Here is a 27,768-nt window from a genome sequence, read left to right on the forward strand (position 1 = left end):
GTGACACCCACACACAGACCACCAGTACAGCTACTGGAGCTGGTTTTATTGGACACTATTATATACACCAGAGAATATTCCCAACATCTGAGAAAAGACATGTTATTTCAAAAACAAAGACATACAAATATTTCAACCTACCCTTGACATGTACTGTAAATACTATGTTAGAATAATTTCATACAAAAAAAAAACATAAAACATTATATTAGGAATAATAGTAACATTCTGTTTGATATGTACGGTAAAAAAGAACCCATTTCCCATTCTCTTAATAAATATATACACATGAAGTACTCTGGTACAAAAAGGAGCTTCTACAGTACACAAGGACACATTTTTTCAAACAGTTTCAAATGTAATGTTATCGTATTATTACTGCATCTGATGTGTGGATACAAAGACACAGGGAGAATGTCAATCTGAATGCGTTTGACCTTAACTATCTGACTTATTGGACTTTCTATGCAGTAATAGACGTTCTCAAATCTATGTTGTTGTGAGTCTGCAACCTATTCAGGCCATAGCTGAGTGAGTGAATGGTTGCTACTTTTTCATCTACTTAATAGAAAAACATGTAATACTTATGAAGAGGCCATATGCTAAAGCGGTATAAGGGAAAATGTCTGCTCTCGATTCTATTCAGAAATCCATGTGAAAACCACATGCAGTACATGCTCTTCCTCGCTATGTCCATATTACTGCAACAAACACTGATCATATCATATTAACTGCCAGACTGAGTGTACGTACATACATACTAAATACTGCCAGGATGTTTAGTATCAATACAGCGAGCCAACCATCCCCTCTATTTACAATACAATTAGTGTTTGCAATCCGTACTTTGTGTGCTAAATATCCTCTTTAAATCGATTAAGAGCCATCTTCAGTGCTATATGGAGTTCCAAGGGGGCAGAGACAATGCAGTCTGAGGCATAAAGATAGCTAGACTGGTCCCAGTTGTGTTTGTACTGTCTTGCTATGGTTTGGCAAGACAATCACCATAGGAATTGGCAAGACAGCCCAAACAGATCTGGGACCAGCCTAAAGGATAGCGTGCATCTCCAACCACTCTACTCTGATGCTAATGCTAATGCAAAAAGCAGCACACTATTAGCCTGTTTCTCTTACGTATTCCATGTACAACACAAAGATACCGAGAGAACGTTGTCGGCATAGCGTGAGGTATTACAGCCACACAACAAATACTCTGCACATACTGTAACAAAGATTCTCAAATGGCCTTTACATACATATATATATATATTACAAAACAAAGAGGGCTTCTTGTTAAACTCGATTCTTATATACAAAAGGTACGACAAAAAATGTAGCAAAAGTCTATATCAAGCCATCGAGACAATGTCATCAGATAAGAGCAGTGGCTTTGTAACATTACAGATAACAAAAGAACACCGTCTCTCAGACAGGTGGACAGTTAAACCTTGTCCCAGATCGGTTTCTGCCGTCTCGACAACTGCAATGATCATTGGCATGACTGATAACAACAGATCTGGGACTATGCTAGTGGACTTAAGATATTGCTAATAGTGTCAGAGACATCCTGCTCCCGTTCGGTGACTGGGCTAAGGCCATGTGTAAACCACAAGTCTTTACATTTACAACAACTTTACAAGCTGCCCTATGTCCACACTCTTTGTGGACTGGGCGGTGACAGTGTCAATCACTCCCCACCCCTCCCTTTGGGCCAATCAGATTTCAGTCAGGGTGAGTTTGTACACACCCCCTAGCTCCTCCACGGTGATCTGGAAGGTGTCTTCGTTGGAGTAGTGCTTGATAATGTTGTCATCCATGTTGACTAGAATCCTAACAGAGGGACAGATAGGGATGTCAGTATCACAGAAAGAGAGAGTCTAGTCAGTCTATTTCTAAGTTTATTATGTAATACATAAAAAGCCTGATTCTCCACAAATAGTACCTTGACTTGTTGTAGAAGGATCTTAAAATCATGGTAAATAGACTTGACCACTTACCCTTTCTTGCATTTCTTGTAGACTTTCCCCACTTTCTGGAGCGGCACGTTGTATTTCTCTGATATCTAGAAGAAGCGGAGCAACAAAGACTTGTTATCCAGTAGTCTCTCGTTTGAAAGAATAGACAATGTACAGTATGTGAGGGTGGTTGAGATGTTTGAAATAGTATTTGAACCTAGGTCTGGTGCTTGCGTTGTATTGAAGTAGCAATGTTGCAGACTTGTTTCTTTATTTATAAGGCAACTCAGTGACTCCTTTATAAGGCAACTCAGTGACTCCTTTATAAGGCAACTCAGTGACTCCTTTATAAGGCAACTCAGTGACTCCTTTATAAGGCAACTCAGTGACTCCTTTATAAGGCAACTCAGTGACTCCTTTATAAGGCAACTCAGTGACTCCTTTATAAGGCAACTCAGTGACTCCTTTATAAGGCAACTCAGTGACTCCTTTATAAGGCAACTCATTGACTCCTTTATAAGGCAACTCATTGACTCCTTTATAAGGCAACTCATTGACTCCTTTATAAGGCAACTCATTGACTCCTTTATAAGGCAACTCATTGACTCCTTTATAAGGCAACTCATTGACTCCTTTATAAGGCAACTCATTGACTCCTTTATAAGGCAACTCATTGACTCCTTTATAAGGCAACTCATTGACTCCTTTATAAGGCAACTCATTGACTCCTTTATAAGGCAACTCATTGACTCCTTTATAAGGCAACTCATTGACTCCTTTATAAGGCAACTCATTGACTCCTTTATAAGGCAACTCATTGACTCCTTTACAAGGCAACTCATTGACTCCTTTACAAGGCAACTCATTGATGGTGGGGCCATTTTACAATGCCATAATGTTTTGTTTTCCATCTTCTATGAAAATATACTATTTAAACAAATGAATCAGGTTGAATGACAGAAACACTTAAACAGAAGCAAAATGCAACCAGGAAAAAGAGACATGGGAAGAGACATATGTATGGTGTCTTCGCCCCCCAGCCCAGGCCCTGTCACAACTCATTTGGCCTGTTGTGGACCCATGTTGAGTTCCCCACAGCCCGGTGGCCCCTGCTGAGGGATGTCCCCTATACCCTTTGTCTTAGTGCACTATACCAGACAGACCCCCTAATCAGAACCATAGCCACCACGGCCCCCCACCTGAAGGGAAGGCTTAATACAGACAGAGACCCTACACGTGGCAATTCCTCGGTCCTCCTTGAGCACCCTTTCTCTTTCTCCAGCCGACCCTCCATTTCATCTAGGTTGAGTTGTCGCCTCTCTCTGAGATGCTGGGTTGAGTTAGGATCATCACGCTGAGAGAAATAGTGACCATGGGTAATTGCAGCGTAAACGGGAGAGGAGTTTGTGTGGCAGAATGAGCTGTGACACAAACAGAGCCACCCACACTAGTGTCACTGGAGTGATGCGATGTGACCAGCCTCCCATAACGGACACCATGCGGCTGGCTGTCTCCCTGTGTGTCCCTCCCTGACTGTCCCTATGAAACCCCACTAGGGACAGACTAACCCTGTATCTAAGCCACTATCATGGTGGTTCTGTGGGTGTGATGTTTGAGTAAAAGTGATCGGTTTCATAGAATTGAGTGTGGTTCTGAACCCGCAGTTGTTTGAAGCATGTTTTTGCTTCAAACAGGGTGGCGGGTTTGATTCCTGCATGGGCCACATACAATGACGATTAACTGTAAGGCACTTATGACTGCTCTAGTTGTATTGCGTAGAAACTTACAGCTTCCACCAGGCCTTTCAGTGTGGGGTTCTTCAGCATGACAGCGTCAAACACCTCATCGGTATCCTTGCGCACGTACAGCAGAACTACATAGGCGAGAGGAGGGGTACAGTGAGACATAATGGTCATACACACACACAATACACATAGACACACTCAAATGGGGATAGGTTTCACAAAACCAAAGTCATAGCAGGACACATCCCCAAATCACATGAACTTGTTGGCAGAGTCAGATATCTGTTTTGCTGAAGCTAAGCGGCTTGACTGGTGGTGAGGCCCTTTATGTGAGTTTGGACTGAGATTCTCACTATGTCCCTGTCTCAAGTGACTCATACCTCACACAGTGTTCTATCAGATCTGGTACATATGCACAAACACACACACACACACGTACATGAACACACACATACGTGCAACGGACGTCACGCTGTTTCCTAGCGAGTACCGCTTCCTCCTGTTACACACACAGCAGTCTGACCCACAAACCACAATGACTAACTAACAACCACCTGCCCCTGTCGCCCAAGCCCAGGACATTCCAGTCTGGGAAGTGGCCAAACTCAAGGCTCTGGTCCCTCTGTTACTCTGGTACCGGGAAGACTAAGTCATTCTCTAGACCAGAGATTTTGTCGTCTGCCCAGCCTCTTCCCAGACCTCTGGGTTAGCGCTGGCAGGATGCCTAGTTAAACTCAGCTCCAGTCTGTCCTGTCATCCTGAGCCAGGCAGCACACTGCTCAGGGAGGGCTGGAGTGTAACTTCCCACATGTGGAGGACACTCGGGCACTCATCATGCTGCCCACTGTCCACCCACATTCACTCCAACATGATACTCAGAATAGATGTGCCCTAAATAGATCTATTGGTTTTCTGACACTAAATATGATATCAAATGGAATTTGGCAGCCCTAGTACAAGTGACTATAAAGGGGATTTTGACCAAGGGTGTGTGTGTCTACCAGTCAGAATTAGAAGTTCATCCATGTTATTCTAACGTCAAATTTCAAAGTTGTTCCAAACGTCAAATTTCAAAGTGTTTAAGATTAAGTTTAGGCATTAACAGCAACTTCTTAAGGTTAGGCAACAACTCTGAATGGTTAAGGTTTAGGATAAGCTTAAAACAAAAATCTCAAAAACAACTTTTGGAATCAGAGGCAGATGCTTACACCCATCCACCATCCCCGTCCACAACACCTTAGCAAAACCGAAACCTACTTCAAGGTAACAACGCTTAGTGTTGCCCCTAATTGCCGGTTTCCACGTGATCTCCCGACGTCCTCAGACATGGATAGACGTCAAATACTGACTTGTATCACGGGTGACCTGGCCCGTGTGTGTTCTGACTTCAGGTTTCTGCAATGGTGACTATGACATCATTTCGCTATAGTAAGCTTCCCCTACTACACAAAAAAATACTTTCGATAAAAGCTTGTCAATGCAAACAGTGTGCAAAGAGGTGTGTGCGTGCGTGTCCATATGCTGATAAAGGTTGAAGAGTGTGTGTCCTTGTGTGAGAATTGTGAGTGAGAAGTGATATTGGGTTGTGTCGTCAGGGGAGGGGGGAATACGGCATGTGTGTGTTTCAGGGACTGGGTGAAAAGGCGTCCGCACGCTTCAATTCGGCTGGCGCCTAGCCAAACTCGGCTAGCCGAACCGAACGAGTGTGCTCCTGTACTCGCTTAGAAAGACCTTCGCTTGAAAAACGAGAAAAAAAGCGTCAATAGTACCGTTTGTCCACTTTGAGATGCCATAGTCAGTATACACTTCCTCAAAATAGTCTGAATGAATCAAAGAGAACTCAAGAAATCTGTCATGCATTTTTACAGAGGAGATCTTGGTCACGCAATTTTACATCTAACTAAGATGTTTGGTGCAGTATTTCCCAATGAAAACATGTACATGAACACAAGTCGTGTCTCGTTGAATGACAACAAAGACTTTATTGAAGAATCTCTACTGTTGACCAATCACCGACAAAGAGGCGTAGACGTCGGCTCCGAACAGCCGAAAAAAAGTCCAAAACGAACAAAAATGTCACAAAACCGAACTGTTTTGGCTGGGAAGCATGCGGATGCCTTAATGAGTCATGTGCCTCTGTCTATGGGAAGTGATTTTTAGGGACGTTAGGTGGCCTTCAGGGAGCAAGCCATAACATTCACAACACACACACAATAACACAATCCTCCCTCAGCATACCTCCCCCTCTCTCATACCAGGGAGGATGGTAAGTGAGTGTGAAACACCTTATCAGTAGTGCATACACAGTGTATTGGTGGACACACACACACACATGACTCAAATAGAAGACAAACACCCCACATACAGACATCTTCATACCTTTCTTGGGCTCGTCTATTCTGGCCAGCTTATTGGGAGGGGAACCAAACTCATCCTCGTTGGCGTAGGGTAATTTCTTCATGCCCGAGCTGCTACAGACACACACGACAAGTTAGCTTAGAGCGTTCACACACACACACACACACACCCCTGTTAAGCCTGTGAGGCCCTCTCCCAGAGAAGTAGCAGGAAGGTCCTAAGCCATACTGTCTTTATTTTCTCCAGACGTTTTCCTTAAATCAAATGACAGACAAACGAGTGTCAAATTAGTGTTTCCAGGAACTCACCTTTCCTCTCCATCTTCTTGTGAGAAGGGCTGCATGGAGAGAAAGAGAAGAGAGGGAGTAAGAAAGAGGGAGAGAAGAGAGTAAGAAAGAGAAGTGAGTGATATGGGTCAAGGGTGAAAACACACATTCCTACATATCAAAAGAGGGGATTTTATCTGATATGGACCGCATTAGGAAATAAGTGCAAGACTATAGGTTGATTGGATTTTGTGGGCAGTGAAAATAATCCTTGGTGAACTCAATCAAATTGAATGACTGTTTTGGATATACTATACTTAGAGTATTTTGAGTCACAGGCCAATATTTTGACAAAGGCCAATATTGCAGCACAAGAGGAGTGATCTCTCTGAACCCGACATAAACCCGGCAACTTGTGCTATAATCAATATTAGCTCTGGTCCAGGTTGTTATTGTGCACTCCTCTACTATGGTGTGGAGCAGCGCGCACTAACGACTTGGACCAGAGCTAAATCAAGGTAGGGAATTCTCAGAGAAAACCCTGTCACCCTGCTAATCAGTAACAGCTAAAAGTGCTGGAGGTTAACTGGGTTGCTAATTTGGATCCAACTGCCAATTGTGCACCAAAATAAATGTTTTCCCTCCAGGCTGGATCAGAAAAGTAAACAGGAAAGGTTTATTTTCAGCTCAGTCCACTCTGCAGCTCAGTAGCGCCATGTGGCCCAGAAACCAGCGAACTCATTGAGCTGGGTCATGTTCATTAGGCAACAAACGGACTGAAACAGGGAGGAACACTACCAATGAAAAACACAGATTTAGTTTTCTGTTGCAATAATGTTTTCAAACATTTAAACCTAACGAACAAGACCATGATGCCACTGTAGCCAACAGGGGGCAGTCAAAGTTAACATTCCACAGAGCCATACGGGGTCAGCAAAACAACCGTCTATCCTGATCCTCAATGTTGGCACCAGACACACAAACAAACATTCTCAGAGCTTTGCAATGACTTGGTCCCTGTTATATACTAAAGCATCCTTCCTTACCAATTTCCTTGAGATATCAGTGATCTATTGAGGTTGAATAAGTGAAAGCAAAATGTGGCTATCACCAATTTGGTCTGATTTCTGATGACCTCACAGCAGGAAGGAAGAATCCATTGATTGTGTTCAAGCAGGGGCCTGGAACGTTTTGTCTCAACACACCTAAAAACATGTTAGATGGACTTAATTTCTCTAAAAATAGAGGCAATATGCTTCACTCTAGGCTTCCTGCATCCAACCTGAGGGCCGTGTGATGTCACGCTGCAGGGCGCACCGCTAGAGGTGTGCTCTTGGGTAATGATGAGAGACCTGACATACCACACGCATACAGACAGAGCTACGCTACCCTCTGTCTCCTCTCACCTTGGCGTCAAACCAAGTCACAGGTGCAGTCTACTGTAGACATACAAATACCATTGATGTCCCGGGGATCTGCTGTGCATCATGGGGGATAAGGGGTGCATTATTTATTCAAATAGCACCGGGCTCAATTATGTTGAAAGTATATTTTTAAAAATGTGATTCGTGGAAGCACCATGTAAGATCTTTAGCACATAAACACACACATCAGCCAATCCCAAGGCTAACTCACCCCTATCAGAACACACTGGAAAGTTCCAGTCTGTATAACCCCTGATCCCATTATATTACAGGATTACAAAGTCCTGGCCAATTGGCAAGGCTATCCTGTGAGTTTTGGTTGCCTTGAGGTCACCTTGTCCTGAGTTGGAGTTGTGAAACTGTTTACCCACCAGGAACTACGTGATGTGACCCACATCTTACCTTAAAATCAACCAAAACAAACTATGGCAGCATCTGAAACAGCACCCTATAGCCTATATAGTGCACTTCTTTTGACCAAATGTACTATATAGGGAATAGATGCACTTCTTTCTACTAAGGCCCATAGGGCTCTGGTCAAAAGTAGTGCACCTCATAGGGAATAGGGATCTCATACTGTGTTAACATGGCAGGAGTGGCCTGGCAAAGTGACAATGACATTGGCCAGGCACCAGATTCAAATACTCTCTTCTCTCTAATAGGCTCTTAAGCAGGAACAGCTACTTGTTCATGGTGATCTCATCTACAGCCCCGAGAGAGAAACAAGTCTCACTAACCACCAGGGGTTGGAACTGGTTCAGGGAACAGAAACAAAAACAGGAAAATAACAAACATTTGAGGAACAGAATCAGAACCGCAAATGAAAATGATCTATGCTGTGCCGGAACAGAACCGTTATTTTAAAAGCATGGGAACCGGTTAATAACATTATTTTAGGTTCTGTGAATTTTTTTCCAGTCCCACAAAAAACGCAACAAATCGCCTATGCAAAGCCCTCACTCTGTCACTCAGAAATGTATTCCAGTGTCTGCCTGCCTGCCAGCTGAAAATCTTTGCCTGTGTGTGTGTGTGTGTGTGTGTGTGTGTGTCTAGTAGCCTACTGACTTTACAAGCATAATTCAGAAATTAGGGAGAGATTTTTTAATTAGAGAAAAATGGATTAACCTTTTCAATACTAACTAAGGATACTATAGTTAAAGTTCCACATTGGATTTATTAACTACAAAAACGTAAGACATGTTTTTATTTGAATTCTAGTGCCTCTCTGCACACACAAGCTTGTTAACTAGCTAGCTGGTCCAATGTTAAGTCAACTCTCTGAAGTTCAAAGACATTCAAAGTTCCTTCATATTAGCGGTTCCCCAGTAGGTATAAATATTTGGTCCTAATTCAGATAATGCATGTCATAACAACAAGATGCCCAGCGCGTCAAGCCAAGCCTCCTCCTCTATCCTCTCTCACCACCTGCAAAATTTCAGTTGCATCTTGCGATCTACACTCGTCTGTCCAATGCATGTAAATAGCTGACCCACTCCAGAGCAAGCTGCTCTATCCACACTGATTGGTGAAGTCATTTATTGTCGAGCTAAATGTAAAAATTATTTGATTTCAGGGGTTTAAAAAGGAACAGAAAGAAACAACAAACTGCTACTATTTTGGGGTTTATGAACCGGTTCAGAACTTTATTTTGCTGGTCGGAACGTAACCAAAAAAAGAATGGTTCTGTTCAGACGAAACGATTGGGGGAAAAAAATTGGTTTTAAACCCTGCTAAGTACCACTCTGAGCGGCGAGCTCTAGTGCAACGATCCAGTGTGGTGTCTGGAATATGTCTTCTGACTGCCACCCTGACCCAATCAGCTGGGGAGGAGTGACCGATAGGAGGAGCGCTGGGTATGCAGGGTCACAAAACAGTACAGACATAACACATTCCCCTACAGGGTTACAAAAGTCCATAAACTTTCCCAAAATGTTCAAGTCGTCTGGAATTTCAACCAGTATTTCTGGAACACCTGGGAATTTTGTGAACGTTTCTGGAATAATGCAACCCTGATCCCCCATAATGCACAGCAGATCCCTGGGACGTCAATGGTATTCAGGGCTTGGACTTTTAACAATGAATAGGCAGAACCTCTACACTTTAAAGTAAGATAGCCTTAGGGGGATATCCAGCCAATAAAGAACACCTGGTAGTTAGTGAAGGAATGTCAGAATGAGGGGCTCTTAGAAGTCTGAAGGAAACATCGAGGAGGTGGTTTGGACTCTTTGGTAGTCAGGGGCTGGTGGGAGAAGCATTAAATGCCATTTGATAAGTATAAGTTGATAAGTTAGTATCATTGAATCTGCACCAATTACAGTATGTGCTCTAATCTTATCACAAAACATAGCATTTGCATAATTTATTTGACCTTAAATTAACTAGACAAGTTGGTTAAGAACAAATTCTTATTTACAATGATGGCCTACACCGGATGACGCTGGGCCAATTGTGCGCCGCCCTATGGGACTCCCAATCACGGCCGGTTGTGATACAGCCTGGATTTGAACCTGAGAGTCTGTAGTGACACCTCTAGCACTGAGATGTAGTGCCTTAGACAGCTGCACCACTCAGGAGCCCCCATTTTACCGGTACTCTATAGTAAATTCTACCTTGCACGGCAATTAAGTAGGTACAGTTGAAGTCGGAAGTTTACATACACATTAGCCAAATACATTCAAACTCAGTTTCACAATTCCTGACATTTAATCCGAGTAAAAATTCCCCGTCTTAGGTCAGTTAGGATCACCACTTTATTTTAAGAATGTGAAATGTCAGAATAATAGTAGAGAGAATTATTTATTTCATCTTAATTTCTTTCATCGCATTCCCAGTGGGTCAGAAGTTTACATACACTCAATTAGTATTTGGTAGCATTGCCTTTAAATTGTTTAACTTGGGTCAAACATTTTGGGTAGCCTTCCACAAGCTTCCCACAATAACTTGGGTGAATTTTGACCCAATCCTCCCGACAGAGCTGGTGTAACTGAGTCAGGTTTGTAGGCCTCGTAGCTCCCACACACTTTTTCAGTTCTGCCCACACATTTTCTACAGGATTGAGGTCAGGGCTTTGTGATGGCCACTCCAATACCTTGACTTTGTTGTCCTTAAGACATTTTGCCACAGCTTTGGAAGTATGCTTGGGGTCATTGTCCATTTGGAAGACCCATTTGCAACCAAGCTTGAACTTCCTGACTGATGTCTTGAGATGTTGCTGCAATATATTCACATAATTTTCCTCCCTCATGATGCCATCTATTTTGTGAAGTGCACCAGTCCCTCCTGCAGCAAAGCACCCCCACAACATGATGCTGCCACCCCCGTGCTTCACGGTTGGGATGGTGTTCTTCGGCTTGCAAGCCTCCCCCTTTTTCCTCCAAGCATAACGATGGTCATTATGGCCAAACAGTTTTATTTTTGTTTCATCAGACCAGAGGACATTTCTCCAAAAAGTACAATCTTTGTCCCCATGTGCAGTTGCAAACCTTAGTCTGGCTTTTTTATGGTGGTTTTGGAGCAGTGGCTTCTTCCTTGCTGAGCGGCCTTTCAGGTTATGTTGATATAGGACTTGTTTTACTGTGGATATAGATACGTTTGTACCTGTTTCCTCCAGCATCTTCACAAGGTCCTTTGCTGTTCTGGGATTGATTTGCTCTTTTCCCACCAAAGTACGTTCATCTCTAGGAGACAGAAGGCGTCTCCTTCCTGAGCGGTATGACGGCTGCGTGGTCCCATGGTGTTTATACTTGTGTACTATTGATTGTACAGATGAACGTGGTACCTTCAGGCATTTGGAAATTGCTCCCAAGGATGAACCAGACTTGTGGAGGTCTACAATTTTTTTTCTGAGGTCTTGGCTGATTTCTTTTGATTTTCCCATGATGTCAAGCAAAGAGGCACTGAGTTTGAAGGTAGGCCTTGAAATTCATCCACAGGTACACCTCCAATTGACTCAAATGATGTCAATTAGCCTATCAGAAGCTTCTAAAGCCATGACATAATTTTCTGGAATTTTCCAAGCTGTTCTGGAACTTCTGACCCACTGGAATTGTGATAGTGAATTATAAGTGAAATAATCTGTCTAAACAATTGTTGGAAAAATTACTTGTGTCATGCACAAAGTAATGTCATGCACAAAGTAATGTCCTAACCGACTTGCCAAAACTATAGTTTGTTAACAAGAAATTTATGGAGTGGTTGAAAAACAAGTTTTAATGACTCCAACCTAAGTGTATGTAAACTTCCGACTTCAACTGTATAACTACGATGTATTTTAATTGCATTGCTGGTGTGGTCCACTTGAGCAGCCCAATGTTAATGCACAACGCATTTTTCTGGAATTCGTTAAAAAAAACAAGGGTTGGCGTTGATCATTTTGTCCCAATTAATCTGATAACAGCCTTATCACCACACCTACAGTATATCAGGAGAACAAAACTGTTTTAATATCAGTTTGAATGTCACAGGTACCATTTCATAATATGATTTATGTGGTATGCATACTTTGCATAACCCTGCATTCGGGAACCTGGCCCAGGATGCTGCCTTTTGATACATTTCTAGGGTCAGCTTACCCTGCCCAAATCCAACAGAAGGTCAAATGCAAGACGGACCATAGAACAGTGTATAGGGCTACTCACATGGCGCTGGACATTGGAGAAGTGGACATCAGGGATGAAGAGAACCGGCTGAGTCTCAAAGTCAGTCATCATCTTGAAGGATGTGACATCATTACGCTTCTGAAGGATAGGGACTTTGACGTCACCATCTGTGGGGGGGATCGAAAATGACAAATGATGAGACTTGTTGCAAGAATAGATCAAACTCAGCAAAAAAAGAAACGTCCTCTCACTGTCAACTGCGTTTATTTTCAGAAAACTTAACATGTGTAAATATTTGTATGAACATAAGATTCAACAACTGAGACAATATCTGAACAAGTTCCACATACATGTGACTAACAGAAATTGAATAATGTGTCCCTGAACAAAGGGGGGGGGGGGTCAAAATCAAAAGTAACAGTCAGTATCTGGTGTGGCCACCAGCTGCATTAAATACTGCAGTGCATCTCCTCCTCATGGATTGCACCAGATTTTCCAGTTCTTGCTGTGAGATGTTACCCCACTCTTCCACCAAGGCACCTGCAAGTTCATAGACATTTCTGGGGGGGGGGGGGGGGGGGGGGGAATGCCCTTTGCCCTCACCCTCCGATCAAACAGGTCCCAGACGTGCTCAATAGGATTGAGATCCGGGCTCTTCGCTGGCCATGGCAGAACACGGACATTCCTGTCTTGCAGGAAATCAGGTACAGAACAAGCAGTATGGCATTGTCATGCTGGAGGGTCATGTCAGGATGAGCCTGCAGAAAGGGTACCACATGAGGGAGGAGGATGTCTTCCCTGTAACGCACAGCGTTGAGATTGCCTGCAATGACAACAAGTTCAGTCCGTTGATGCTGTGACACACCACCCCAGACCATGACGGACTCTCCACCTCCAAATCGATCCTGCTTTAGAGTACAGGCCTTGGTGTAACGCTCATTCCTTTGACGATAAACGCGAATCCGACCATCACCCCTGGTGAGACAAACCGCGACTCGTCAGTGAAGGGCACTTTTTGCCAGTCCTGTCTGGTCCAGCGACAGTGGGTTTGTGCCCATAGTCGGTGTTGTTGCCAGTGATGTCTGGTGAGGACCTGCCTTACAACAGGCCTACAAGCCCCCAGTCCAGCCTCTCTCAGCCGATTGCGGACAGTCTGAGCACTGATGGAGGGATTGTGCGTGCCTGATGTAACTCGGCAGTTGTTGTTGCCATCCTGTACCTGTCCCGCAGGTGTGATGTTCGGATGTACCGATCCTGTGCAGGTGTTGTTACACGTCGACTGCCACTGTGAGGACGATCAGCTGTCCGTCCTGTCTCCCTGTAGCGCTCTTAGGCGTCTCACAGTACAGACATTGCAATTTATTGCCCTGGCCACATCTGCAGTCCTCATGCCTCCTTGCAGCATGCCTAAGGCACGTTCATGCAGATGAGCAGGGATCCTGGGCATCTTTTTTTTGGTGTTTTTCCAGAGTCAGTAGAAAGGCCTCTGTAGTGTCTTAAGTTTTCATAACTGTGACCTTAATTGCCTACCGTCTATAAGCTGTTAGTGTCTTAACGACCGTTCCACAGGTGCATGTCCATTCATTGTTTATGGTTCATTGAACAAGCATGAGAAACAGTGTTTAAACCCATTACAATGAAGATCTGTGAAGTTATTTGGATTTTTACAAATTATCTTTGAAAGACAGAGTTCTGAAATAGGGACATTTCTTTTTTTGCTGAGTTTATAACACTGAACAAAAATAAACGTAACATGTAAACTGTTGGTCCCATGTAAAATTTTCCATATGCACAAAAAGCTGATGCATGTGTGTGTGTCTGTGTGTGTGTGTGTGTGCCTACGTGAGTCTATGCTCAGTGGGCACTCACATGCTCCCATACTGGCGCTGAGGTCAGTGCACTTGCCCTTCCTACGAGACTGCTTCCTCTCCTCATCTCTGATCTTCCTCTCAGCTCCCTTGTCACAGAACACCTTGATCTGGCAGAAGGATCGGTGGATTGGCTTGTTACTGCGGTTGTTGTAGCTGTAGGTGTCTATCTGCAGGTTCAGGGGAAGGCCCTTCACCCCCTTCTGGGAGGAGAAGTCTGTGCTGAGGCAGTTGACCGAGATGAAGATCTGAGGAAGAAGATTTAGGATGTTGTTTTTAAGTGGTCATTTTAGTTGTTGGGTAATTCGGGGGGTGTACCATTGCCTCACTATGTTAAACACCATAGTGATTGTGCACAATGCATGGTACAGTATCTTACACTTTTAGACCCTGTTCATTCTGTATAAAACCTGATTGATGTTCCATGCACAGTAAATGAGGTCATATTTATTCAAGAGCATTCCCACTGGTTCCACTCCCATTGAATTCTAAGGAGCATAGGATCTCTTTGTCTGGTTACTTGTTTATGTACGTGCTGTCTTCACTGAACTAGTGTGTGTCTCCCTCTTTTGGCAGACCATGGTAATTACATGTTGACTCAGTTCTACTGACAACCACTAAAACAAGGTTTGCTGATTTCAATACTTCAGAAAGTACTGTTTCAATATGCTAACTTAATATTCTAACCACTATACTGAGACATTGTAACTTCAAGTTTGCACAGATATCATGTAGTTACAACTGTTAATATATAGTTACTATGTGATTTATAGAAATTAACTACATTTTGTAGTTCATTTTAAGCCGAATTTGACTTGTTTTCTATATATGATGCTTGGTTTAATCAAATAGCCGACTGGTTAACCAAAGTAGTAAGTCACTATTTGACTTCATGTAAAGTCATGTCTGTCGCAACATAGTCTCATGAGCTACATGTTCCATTTCAACGTTTTCGCTATTACTCATCTTCAGTAAAGATGATCTCATCGTATAATGAGCTATTCTCATGATCCTAGGAATATGTCCTATCAAGAAACTCAAAAAGTGTGAACATTTGGGAAAGGCTGCTCCTACTTCTGTTTCACTTCCGTCTTCAGAGTAAACTGTGTGTGCGCCTACGTTTCAAATCACCAGAGGGCACAGCGAGAGAAGGTGAAGCATCTTTCACTCACACACACACACACACGTACACAAACGCAGTGACTAAGTGTCCTATCAGTCTTACACATCATCCTTAGTGCGAAACCTTACACCTGGCTCATGTGTGGTTCTTACAAACAGGCAGTGTGGTGCGTACACAAAGGTGATTGTACACAGTACAAACAGGTGATTAAACACAGTACACACACACACAAGGATGAACATCCTCTATCCTATGGACACAGGCCTCGGGTCACGAGGCGAGAAGACCCACATCCTGGTTATGCGTGTGTGTCTGTGTGTTTCCCTCAGGGGATCGAAGGGATAGATGAACTGTCGTGTCTGCCCGTCTATTTGTTAGCCTAATTCTGTTAGCATCCCAGTCAAACGATCAACAGTAGCAGTGTCATAGCACTACACGAAGACAAAGTGCCAGCTAAAACCTCCGGGAGGTTGACAGTTGACGCCATCCCTCACAACCAAACAAACTGGTCAGGGACAGTGAAATACGGCTCTTGCCTCGAACCCAGTCGGACAGGATTCCATCGCTAGCTGTCAAATCCAGTTTTCTGCCCCCCTGCCGTGTTTCCTCATTCCAACTCCCATTGTTAGGCTCGGCTTAGCCCCTAAGGCCTCCCTTCTATGCGCATCACTTCAGCTCAACAATGGGGATGACAGGTAAAACGAGTCAAGAATGTGGCCTCAACGGCAGACAAACACCTACCGATGCATCTATAGACTACCTCCGACCTGGGTCTACGGTCTCTATGCAACCGAAGCACCCAGCATTCAGGAAAAACTCCCTTAGGAACAATAAACGTATTTATTCTTCGATCAAAACTCAAGAGACCACTTCCATAATGGGCATTTAGAAGAAAATAAAGGACAAAGCACGTGACGATATCTTTTTGACAAATTGGTCCGAATCACCTGACACCTTTGATGGCCAAGACACATCCTTACCTTCAGATCAAGGAAATGCAGTCTATTTTTGAATACCTATGTAAGAATGCTGTTCATTGACTACAGCTCAGCCTTCAACACCATAGTACCCTCCAAACTCATCATTAAACTTGACGCCCTGGGTTTGAACCCCACCCTGTGCAACTGGGTCCTGGACTTCCTGACGGGCCACCCCCCCAGGTGGTGAAGGTAGGCAACAACACCTCCACTACAGGGGCCCCACAAGGGTGCGTGCGCAGCTCCCTCCTGTACTCCCTGTTCACCCATGACACACCTCCAACTCGATCATCAAGTTTGCAAACTACACAACAGTGGTATGCCTGATTACCTACAACGACAATATAGCCTACAGGGAGAAGAGGGCCCTGGTGGAGTGGTGCCAGATAAATAACCTCTCCCTCAACGTCAACAAAATGAAGGAGCTGATCGTAGACTTCAGGAGACCGCAAAGGGAGCACGCCCCTATCCACATTGACGGGGCCGCCGTGGAGAAGATGGAACGCTTCAAGTTCCTCAGCGTACACATCACTTACAATCTGAAATGGTCCACCCACACAGTGTGGTGAAGGCGCAACAGCGCCTCTTCAACCGCAGGAGGCTGAAAAATTTTTGGCTTGGCCCCTAAGACCCTCACAAACTTTTACAGATGCACCATTGAGAGCATCCTGTTGGGCTGTGTCACCGCCTGGTACAGCAACTGCACCGTCCGCAAGGCTCTCCAGAGGGTGGTGCGGTCTGCCCAGCGCATCATCGGGGGCACACTGCCTGCCCTCCAGGAAATCTATAGCACCCGGTGGTACAGGAAGGCCAAGAAGACCATTAAGGACCTCAACCACCCTAGCCACAGCCGGTTCACCCTGCTATCATCCAGAAGGTGAGGTCAGTACAGGTGCATCAAAGCTGGGGCAAAGAGATAGAATCTGTTTTTCAATCTCAAGGACATCAGACTGTTAAAAAGCCACCACTAGCCAGCTTCCACCCTGCCCTGAACTTAGTCACTGTCAGTAGCCGGCTACCACCCGGTTACTCAACCCTGCCCCTTAGAGGCTGCTACCCTATGTACATAGACAAGGAACACTGGTCACTTAAATAATGTTTACATACTGTTTTACCCATTTTATATGTATATACTGCATTCTAGTCAAGGCCATCCTATATAACTATCACTGTACATATACTATTCTATCCTATGTATCCTTCAGATATACTACATATTCTATCCATATACTGTCCACGATGTCCATACAATGTCCACACAATGTCCCTAAATAGCTCTGTCCATACACAACCATTCAAAAGTTTGGGTCACTGAGAAATGTCCTTGTTTTCCATGAAAACATACATTAAATAATTTGCAAAATGAATAGGAAATTGTCAAGACGTTGACAAGGTTATAAATAATGATTTTTAATTGAAATAATAATTGTGTCCTTCAAACTTTGCTTTCGTCAAATAATCCTTCATTTGCAGCAATTACAGCCTTGCAGACCTTTGGCATTCTAGTTGTCATTCTAGTAATTTTTTCTGCGTCTCACGACTGGTCTTCTTTGTGATCTGAACACCTCAAACTTAGATTCATCTGTCCATAACACTTTCTTACAATCTTCCTCTGACCAGTGTCTGTGTTCTTCTGCCCATCTTAATATTTTCTTTTTATTGGCCAGTCTGAGAGTTGCAAAGAATAAGCCATCTCTGCCTAGAAGGCCAGCATCCCGGAGTGCTGAAAATTATATCATGTCTTTAGAAGCTTCTGATAGGCTAATTGACATCATTTGAGTCAATTGGAGGTGTACCTGGGGATGTATTTCAAGGCCTACCTTCAAACTCAGTACAGCTTTGCTTGACATCATGGGAAAATCAAAAGAAACCAGCCAAGACCTCAGAAAAAAAATTGTAGACCTCCACAAGTCTGGTTCATCCTTGGGAGCAATTTCCAAATGCCTGAAGGTACCACGTTCATCTGTACAAGCAATAGTACGCAAGTATAAACACCATGGGACCACGCAGCCATCATACCGCTCAGGAAGGAGATGCGTTCTGTCTCCTAGAGATGAATGTACTTTGTTGCGAAAAGTGCAAATCAATCCCAGAACAACAGCAAAGGACCTTGTGAAGATGCTGGAGGAAATAGGTACAAAAGTATCTATATCCACAGTAAAACGAGTCCTATATCAACATAACCTGAAAGGCCGCTCAGCAAGGAAGAAGCCACTGCTCCAAAACCGCCATAAAAAAGCCAGACTACGGTTTGCAACTGCACATGGGGACAAACATCGTACTTTTTGGAGAAACAAAAATAGAACTGTTTGGCCATAATGACCATCGTTATGTTTGGAGGAAAAAGGGGGAGGCTTGCAAGCTGAAGAACACCATCCCAACCGTGAAGCACGGGGGTGGCAGCATCATGTTGTGGGGGTGCTTTGCTGCAGGAGGGACTGGTGCACTTCACAAAATAAATGGCATCATGAAGTAGGAAAATTATGTGGATATATTGAAGCAACATCTCAAGACATCAGTCAGGAAGTTCAAGCTTGGTCGCAAATGGGTCTTCCAAATGGACAATGACCCCAAGCATACTTCCAAAGTTGTGGCAAAATGGCTTAAGGTCAACAAAGTCAAGGTATTGGAGTGGCCATCGCAAATCCATGACCACAATCCCATAGAAAATGTATGTGCGGTGCAAGGAGGCCTACAAACCTGACTCAGTTACACCAGCTCTGTCAGGAGGAATGGGTCATAATACACCCAACTTATTGTGGGAAGCTTGTGGAAGGCTACCCAAAATGTTTGACCCAAGTTAAACAATTTAAAGGCAATGCTACCAAATACTAATTGAGTGCATGTAAACTTCTGACCCACTGGGAATGTGATGAAAGAAATTAAGATGAAATAAATAATTCTCTATTATTCTGACTTTTCACATTCTTAAAATAAAGTGGTGATCCTAACTGACCTAAGACGGGGAATTTTTACTCTGATTAAATGTCAGGAATTGTGAAACTGAGTTTGAATGTATTTGGCTAATGTGTATGTAAACTTCCGACTTCAACTGTACCTACTTAATTGCCATGCAAGTGCAAGGTAGAATTTACTATAGAGTACCGGTAAAATGGGGGCTCCTGAGTGGTGCAGCTGTCTAAGGCACTGCATCTCAGTGCTAGAGGTGTCACTACAGACTCCCAGGTTCGAATCCAGGCTGTATCACAACCGGCCGTGATTGGGAGTCCCATAGGGCGGACCTAAGACAGGGAATTCTTACTAGGATTAAAAGTAGGAATTGTGAAAAACTGAGTTTAAATGTATTTGGCTAAGGTGTATGTAAACTTCCGACTTCAACTGTACATACAGTTGTGTGTGTATATATATTTATTTATAATCCGGACTCCGACATTGATCGTCCTAATATTTCTATATTTCTCAATTCCATTCTTTTACTTTTAGATGTGTGTATTGTTAGATATTACTGCAGTGTTGGAGCTAGGAACATAAGCATTTCGCTACACCCGCAATAACATCTGCTAAATATGTGTATGCAACCAATACTAATTTGACTTGATGTGTTCTAAGGAAAAACAAGTTGACCTACAACTTTCTCTCCAACTCCCTTTACCTTTTCCCTCGCATTTCCTGTATCTCACCTTAGCCTCCTCGTTGATGTCCCAGGTGAAGGATATGGCGTTGTAGGAGATCTCCTCAATGTTGCTGATGGTGTTGAAGCTCTCCTTGTAGTCAGCTGGGAAGCACAGGACACATAATGGACTGTACTGGCAGCATTGACATTAGACTTTTAATGAAAAAGGGCTGTGGTGGTGGCTAAGTTATGAAACTAAGTTGGCTAAGTTGATGTATGGAGAGGTGGAAGGAGACTTCTGATATTTTATTGGAGGAAGGATGGCAATATTTGAAGGATATGGTTGGTATCATTGTCTTAGGAGAATTGCATAAGAATGAAGCGCAGGTCAGTAGCTTGTTTTTGGATACAACTACTGAAAATGTGCTCCCACCCTGGTGAAGTCCCATCCCACAACTTAGCTGTTTGATAAACAAACAAGCTTTTTGTCCTCAAAGGTGTGGATAAAAAAAGCTCCAACTGTGGTATTGGCCTTCTTGTCTCGCATTATCGTACTTTAAAAAAAAATGTATCCCCCTTTTTCTCCCCAATTTTTCGTGGTATCCAATTGTTAGTCGTTACTGTCTTGTCTCATCGCTACAACTCCCGTACGGGCTCGGGAGAGACGAAGGTCGAGAGCCATGCGTCCTCCAAAACCCAACCCAACCAAGCCGCACTGCTTCTTAACACAGCGCGCATCCAACCCGGAAGCCAGCCGCACCAATGTGTCGGAGGAAACACCGTACGCCTAGCGACCTGGTCAGCGTGCATAGCGCCCAGCCCGCCACAGGAGTCGCTAGTGCGCGAATAGACAAGGATATCCCTACCGGCCAAAGCCTCACTAACCCAGACGACGCTAGGCCAATTGTGCGTCGCCCCATGGAGCTCCCGGTCGCGGCCGGCTGCGACAGAGCCTGGGCTCGAAGCATTATCGTACTTCTAAGTCTTTCAGAAATGTTTTCAAAATAACATCGGGAAATCTAGGTGCTTGGTTCTCCAACTTTACGTTCTGACCAATCCCAACCAACTTCCTTACTAGGAATCACCAATACACTTTCACAACTTGGCCTATAGCCCTATACCACAAGCCACACTATTTAAGTAGGGCGCCTCTACATTTCTGACTGACTGACTACTTTAATCCAAAGCAAGCAGAGTATCAACAGTTACCTTTCGCACATAGTCCTTCCATCAAAGTCAGACTGCATGTGGGACAATGTACTTTCCTCTGTCAAGCAGAACAAACCTTTCTTTTCACAGTGTGTGGGTGCAGAGTAAGATTAATCAGTCTACCTCCAGAGAATTAAGTTGCTGTATTGTCCTGACAGGGAGCCACCATGACCAGAAGAATGAATTATGTGTTCAGTGAGATCTGACATCACTTAAAGGTTCGTGTTTTTAAATAGTATCATAGTATTACACAGGTATCATTAACAAACAGGGCAACTGGCCTCGTCCCATTTCCACCCACACTCTCCCTCATCCAATCAGGTGTATTGTTCTAAAGAGGTTTGTTAAGATTCAACCAATGAGAACATGGCCTGTATTCATTAAGAGTCTCAGAATCTTATTATGAATAAGATGAAGATTATATGGACTAGGGAGGACCTGATCCTAGATCAGAACTCCTACTCTGAGACACTTTTTGAATACAGGCCCAGTTTATCTTCATTGGGTAGATCTGTCTGTCTGGCTCCTTGGCTAGCTGGCTGCCTCTCCTTGAGCTGAGACAGAGACAACATGTGACAGGAGGGAGGAAATGGGGGGTGATGGTTGCACAACAAGTCAGGGAACAACAGTGAATCACACCAGTGGCAGTGCAGGACGGTATGGTAAGAGTGTTAGGTAGATATGATCAAATGCATTCATTACCATTCAAGCAGTACTTCTGGAGACTTTATGTGACATAAGAAACTACGGCCTGATTGAATAAGTATTTGTAATGCAAATTTTGCACCTGTTATTTCCCAGTGGTAATAAAAACAGGTTCATGAACAATCTTTAAGGGTAAAGCAATTCATGTTTTAACCAGTTTTTTGCTTTTCTTTGAAAACTTGTAGTAACTTGTGCTTTGCACCGTGAATCTGACCTTTAATGTATTTGTTGGGCCTTTAATCTTCCCTTTAAGAGTTCTTGTGGAGATTTGTGTGACGTAGACTACAGTAGCATGGGCTCTTACCAATATCAAGACACCTCTGCTTGGCTGTGTGCTGTCTGGAGTGCCAGTATTTCCAGTGCTTCAGCTGGTCGTCTCTGCACTTCTCTTCCCCGAACACCACCATCACCACACTCTAAAATGGAGCACACAATCCCAGAGCCATCACACGTTCGCTCAACCGACACATTCAATTTAACGAGATCAGACCTGTTAGCAGCTAAAAGCTACTATTAGCATAATAGCTACCAACTAGCCTAATATTTCTCTGTTTATTCTGTCTAACTTTTCACCAGAGGTATCTTCTACATGAGACCTACTCATATCATGTATTGGTACTTGAACAATGAGGCTAGACTAGCTAGCTTGGTGGTGTGGTCTTACCCGGACTTTGCTGATGGGGTGGTGGAGCAGCTTGCTGTTGTCTATCTCCTTGAGGCTGATCGGGTAGAACTGGCCTTTGTTCAGGTACGTCATGGTGCCGTCACCGGTCTTCTGACGCAGCGACTTAGAAGCCTCCACGGTGTACTCAAAATTATTCCTAATAGAAAAATAAGTATTGGTTACAATAGTACATTTGTATTTTCCTTTAGGGAAAGAGTAGCCTGAAATCCAGACCTGTGTTGTGCTGACATTCCACTACTTGTACTCATATGCTTGGCACAAAACAGGTCTGGATTTCAGGTTAAGGGTACACAATAAGGCCACAGTCATCAAGCCCTTCCCATTGACCAAATCCTCATAGTGTCACAGAGGCCCTTGTTAACATTGGGTTTGGCACTGTGCCTTTTACACTGAGGGAATCTGGTGACTCCCAGGTAACTGTAGTGAATGAGGCTATTCTCAAGAGTCTTCTATCAGGGCCTAAATGGCGACGGCGGGCGACCAGCAGGCTTACCCCGGCACGGTGTCAAAAGCGCTGTATTCCTCCGGCGCGATGGAGGCCAGGCGTAACTGGAGATCCCCTGGGAAGGAGAACACCTGCGGAACACAAAGAGGAGAGAGGGAGAGGAGAGAGGTGCTGGATTTAGACAAGCATCCATGACGAGGCTGTAGCTAGTGCTTTCAGGGAGTCTAGGGATCTCTCTCTCTCTCTCTCTCTCTCTCTCTCTCTCTCTCTCTCTCTCTCTCTCTCTCTCTCTCTCTCTCTCTCTCTCTCTCTCTCTCTCTCTCTCTCTCTCTCTCTCTCTCTCTCTCTCTCTCTCTCTCTCTCTCTCTCTCTCTCTCTCTCTCTCTCTCTCTCTCTCTCTCTCTCTCTCTCTCTCTCTCTCTCTCTCTCTCTCTCTCTCTCTCTCTCTCTCTCTCTCTCTCTCTCTCTCTCTCTCTCTCTCTCTCTCTCTCTTTTTTTTTTTTGTGAAGGGGAAACAAACCACTTCCCTTCCAATCCCTCCCTCCCTCCCTCCCCTGTGTGAAGGGGGTTGTGTTGGGTTATCCCTTTCCAATGTAATCCCCCTCCAGGTTAAATAGAGAAAGAGAGGAGAGAGAAAGGGCTTGGGCTATTGTAGGGGGGAAATAGTACAGCACTTTATTGTGTGGGCGAGACAATGGCATAATAACACGCTGGTCCGCTATTTTGGCATGTTCAAATAAAACAGGGAGGGCTGAGACCCACCGTTGTAGGCTCCAGAGGCTCAGGTAAAAGGGTTATTGTCTGACGAGGGAGAGTGATATCTGAAAGTGGGGGAGGGGTGGGGGGGTTTTAGATTAGGGAAGAGGCTATTGGATTCTTGTTGTTGTGTATGTGTACACACCTCTTGGGAACTGCCCTTATAGTTCTCTGGGAAGGTGGAGTCGGGGGTGCGGGTCTGGGTGCTGGGGCTGAACTGGCTGTGGGTGAGCTGCCGGGCGAACTCCACCGTGTGGCTGTCGGACTCAGAGCAGTGGTTGGGGACTGTGACAGAGAAGACATTGGAGGAGCCCTCCATCTTGATGTTGGGGTAGTTGGGGACGGTGGCGATGGAGACGGTGACAGTGGTGTCCGGGGAGGGGAAAGGGACTCCCCTCTTGTTGTCCTGGCCATGCAGCTGGTTGGGCAGGAGAATGTTAAAGGGGCCCTTCAAAACCTGGATCCTGCTCTCCGCAGACACCATTGAAGCCTCTTGCAGGGGGGCCATCAAATGCCTGAGCAAGAACAAATAAAAATAATAATTAAAAAACAGGGCAGGTAAAATGTCAGTGGTTTAATATGAAATAAGGACCATAGACAGTGTGGTGGCAAGGTGGGGTGTAGGTATCACACTCACTTCCATCCATCCAAATACACACACACACAACCCCCCCACCCCCCCCCCCCCCCACACACACACACACATAGAATCAAAACAATGCATCACCATGGCAAATTCTGGTTTGTAAAAGGGATGTTATACCTACATGTACCTTTTGTTGGGATCTACATCAGAGCCCAGTGAGTCTGTCTTGGTCTGAGATATTGTTCTCTTATCCCGGGGAACCTGCATGGGAAGGTAAACACAGCCGCTGTGAGTCTGACCACATCCAAAAGCACCATCTCTGTCTACATGGAAAACTAAATGACATTATAGACCGTACTAGTGGATATGGGTTTATAAAACATTAATAAACACATTGGTTCGAAATGTGTGATTGTCATTTTGATGCTTGCCAAGTAGGGTGCTTATTTGTGGCTGTGTGCTTTTAATAATCAATTGATAATAATCAATTACAGTGCAGCCATAAACCCTACAGGAGTGTCATGACACCTGTGAGGGAACACAGTACATGTACCGGTAACAACCAGCATTGGTTCTGTCTCTTCTATGTTACCTTGTAGTAGTCGTAGAGCAGGCCCAGGGCTGCGGCGCTGTCTTCGTCCCCGTTGATGCTCATCATGGCTTTGGTGGCGGCCGTCAGGGGGTTCTCCAGGAACGACTTCCACGCCTCGTCCTCGTTGGTGAATGGTCGCCGCTGACCGTAGCTGGGCTCATTCTGCAGCACCAGGACTGCCCTCTTACTGGCGGGGGGGGGTTAGGAGGAGTGCCGTCACAATGTAAATGGGAGACACTCATGTGCTACATACTGTACATGTCAAAACCAGGAGCTGCATGATACTCATAATAAAAAGCTACACATTAAAGATGGACTGAGTTATAAATATGTAGTTAACAGAAACACTCTACCTGGTCCTTTAAAAAAAATCAGACATACGCCAGACTGACAGCACGTAAATCAACAGACAGTCAGCGCAACAATCAATGCCTTGTTCACAACCGACTAACAGGTTGGAGAGATAAACAGCGTCACACGTTATCTTCCAGACCTGTTGTACAAGCAAGACGATTGCGCAACAAATCTCAGCAACTTGTGAGATTATGGCGTCTCGGAGAAAAGACTCTACTGGCTCTTCCAGTGTGACAGCTCACGATGGGCAACAGTTTCCTATTAGTTATCCGTCTGCCGTTAAGCGTTACCTATTGGTTACCTGTCTGTTATCTACACAGAAGGATCTAGTGCAACATTCCAGGGTTTTTACCAGACCGGGTTGTTGTTTAATTTTTAGAGAACCTGTTTGAGAACATTTATCGCTGTCGTCATCATCCTCATCACGCCAAGCTTAACTGAATACTCTCCCATAGAAAGCAAGTTACGCATCCTTTAAATCAGACAGTCAGGGTCTAAGAGGAACAATACATGGCTACACCTTCCTTTGGCATTTAGTGAAGGGGCTAGTTGGATGGGGGGGGGCAATGTAGGCCCAATTTACATGTTGGTAGGTAACACTACAGTATAAGAAATCAATACAAATCTTATTATTCTAGGACTTGATAAGGCACCTTTTAGGACTAAACCATTGTGTTATCAGAAGCAATGCCGTCTTTCTGCCAATTGCGGGTTTAGGCCAAACTTGGAATAGTGCAGTATGTGTTATATGGCATGATCACACAATTATTCAGTAGTTTTATTTTTAGCTGCATTCTTTTACAGTCACAAACAGAACCCTAGATCTTTCAAGAGGGATGTGGGAACAACATTGAAAGTGCAAACAAAGACGACTTCTCAGACCTAAAGGCTACACTAGGCATATTTCTTTTTTTCAATAAATATATCTACAAACAAAATGTCTCCTATGATCCTAGAAAATAAAGGCTAGTGTGAGATAAGACACGTATAGCTTTTCTATCTTCAATTCACATGAACGCTTCTCCTGAGTGGCACACATTGAATTTACGGATTGATTTCATTTTGTTTCCAAGCTATAGTTGCTACAGCAAATGCTTTTATTCTGGCTGGTCAAGGTATTATTAATAATCCAATGTCTAATTGTTTCATTCACGAACTGTTTCCCGGGTAAAATTGAGGCGTTAGTGATTTGCAACCCGATAGATTCGCTATTAACTGGCAATATAATTGATAGGATACGCAATAACGCTACATTGTTAAAACAAAGGAGCATGAGCGATTTTATACTTGGAAAAAAAGATTTGAAATGGACACTGGATAAATAGCGTAGTCTACATTGCTTTTCCAGAAAGGTTGAAGAGGAACCCCAATTGCCTCTCACACCGTATTTGGATATCCCAGGAAATAAACTGGCCTAAATTACACATTTTTAATTTGGAATTACATTAAAAATACATTTATAGGCCCCTTTTCAACAATGGCCTGTTTGAATATCAAAATCCATTATTTTTTTTAATATACATTCACCATCTCAATCAACTAAATAATTCTGTCAAAAGAAATGATTCGTCCAGTGACTGTATGTCTGTCTGCAATACAGCGGAGAGAAAGCTTGCTTACATTGTTCCTTTGACTATAGTGGCCAACGCCTAACAGGTGTACGATTTCACTGGAGTCAGTCTCATTGCCATTGCCCTCAGACAAAATACATCCACATTTGAGCAAAGATTTTTTTTAAATAAATAATATACAAATAATTATTCATATTTTTTGGATTAAAAATGTAATTTCTGATTACAAATGCCATTACAAGCATGGATTAGGAATCACCACGCATTTCAAACCTAAAATAAATAGGAAAAAATATGCATAATGCCTCAACTTCAATAAAGTAACGTTAGCCTAAAACAATAGGTAAAACGTATGCCTCGCTAAGGTAAAGCCAAATCAAACACCTCCAGGGGTATTAAGACGAATTTCCTCAAATTAAAGTCTAACCACATAATCAAATAGTGAACCGCACATCAATAACACACGGAACGGCAGAAGGTTGCTCGGATCAGGCGCCTGATCTAGCACGACAGGTGGAGAGATACAGTACACCTGTGCCGTACAGGCTGGAACACGACAAGTGAAACTGCTTGTAAGCTCTCAATGGCGCTCTCACGGATCCCAAGCACGATAAATACAGATATTGAATCATACTCGTTTTGGCAGACAGGCAAAAAGTAAACTTTCCCACAGTCCAGGGAACTCTATTAGAATCGACCCGCACCAGGTAAAACCCGTCAAAAACAGTCAAATATCGACGGGTCATTATTGCACCAAAGTAGAGAATGCTGTATGAGTTCAACACGTTGGTTCTGCTGGACTTCCAGTCGTGATTGAAAACACTTACTTGTCATGCTCCTGTGACATCTCGGTTGGTGGAACTGGACTTTCTAGTTAGTACTGTAAATCCGATCCGTCTTCTTTCCCCCAGAAAAACTAAAATACGACTTGAGATGAGGGCCACAGTAAAAGTGTCCTGAACGGGTTTTGTCGGCTT

The 27,768-nt window shown here is 43.9% G+C and overlaps 1 protein-coding gene across 2 annotated transcripts; it reads right to left on the reverse strand.

Annotated features, from left to right (window-relative positions):
* Nucleotides 1-44: 44 nt before the first annotated feature.
* Nucleotides 45-27,768, reverse strand: LOC120023760 (grainyhead-like protein 1 homolog). 2 transcript variants are annotated; one of them, XM_038967855.1, is made up of 15 exons: nucleotides 27,619-27,768; nucleotides 24,867-25,053; nucleotides 24,462-24,535; nucleotides 23,834-24,203; nucleotides 22,981-23,063; nucleotides 22,467-22,623; nucleotides 22,107-22,218; nucleotides 19,956-20,050; nucleotides 14,216-14,462; nucleotides 12,386-12,513; nucleotides 6,367-6,395; nucleotides 6,080-6,168; nucleotides 3,743-3,828; nucleotides 1,998-2,062; nucleotides 45-1,830 (listed from the first exon to the last, which is right to left on the reverse strand). In XM_038967855.1, the coding sequence occupies exons 1-15, from the start codon at nucleotides 27,636-27,638 to the stop codon at nucleotides 1,716-1,718; spliced, it is 1,857 nt and encodes a 618-aa protein (XP_038823783.1). In that variant the 5' UTR covers nucleotides 27,639-27,768; the 3' UTR covers nucleotides 45-1,715. The 2 variants fall into 2 exon arrangements, with proteins under 2 accessions (XP_038823783.1, XP_038823782.1); XM_038967854.1 differs by having other exon boundaries at nucleotides 6,080-6,171.

This window comes from Salvelinus namaycush, chromosome 28, assembly GCF_016432855.1.
Source record: "Salvelinus namaycush isolate Seneca chromosome 28, SaNama_1.0, whole genome shotgun sequence".
Classification (NCBI taxonomy): Eukaryota; Metazoa; Chordata; class Actinopteri; order Salmoniformes; family Salmonidae; genus Salvelinus; species Salvelinus namaycush.

Bases quoted from the DNA above. Each gene is read 5' to 3' on its own strand.
- LOC120023760 (XM_038967854.1), bottom strand. From the start codon at position 27,638: ATGTCACAGGAGCATGACAA. The intron at 25,054-27,618 runs GTAAGTGTTTTC...CCCCCCCGCCAG, and splicing joins ATGTCACAGGAGCATGACAA to TAAGAGGGCAGTCCTGGTGC. The intron at 1,831-1,997 runs GTAAGTGGTCAA...TCCCTCTGTTAG, and splicing joins TACAAGAAATGCAAGAAAGG to GATTCTAGTCAACATGGATG.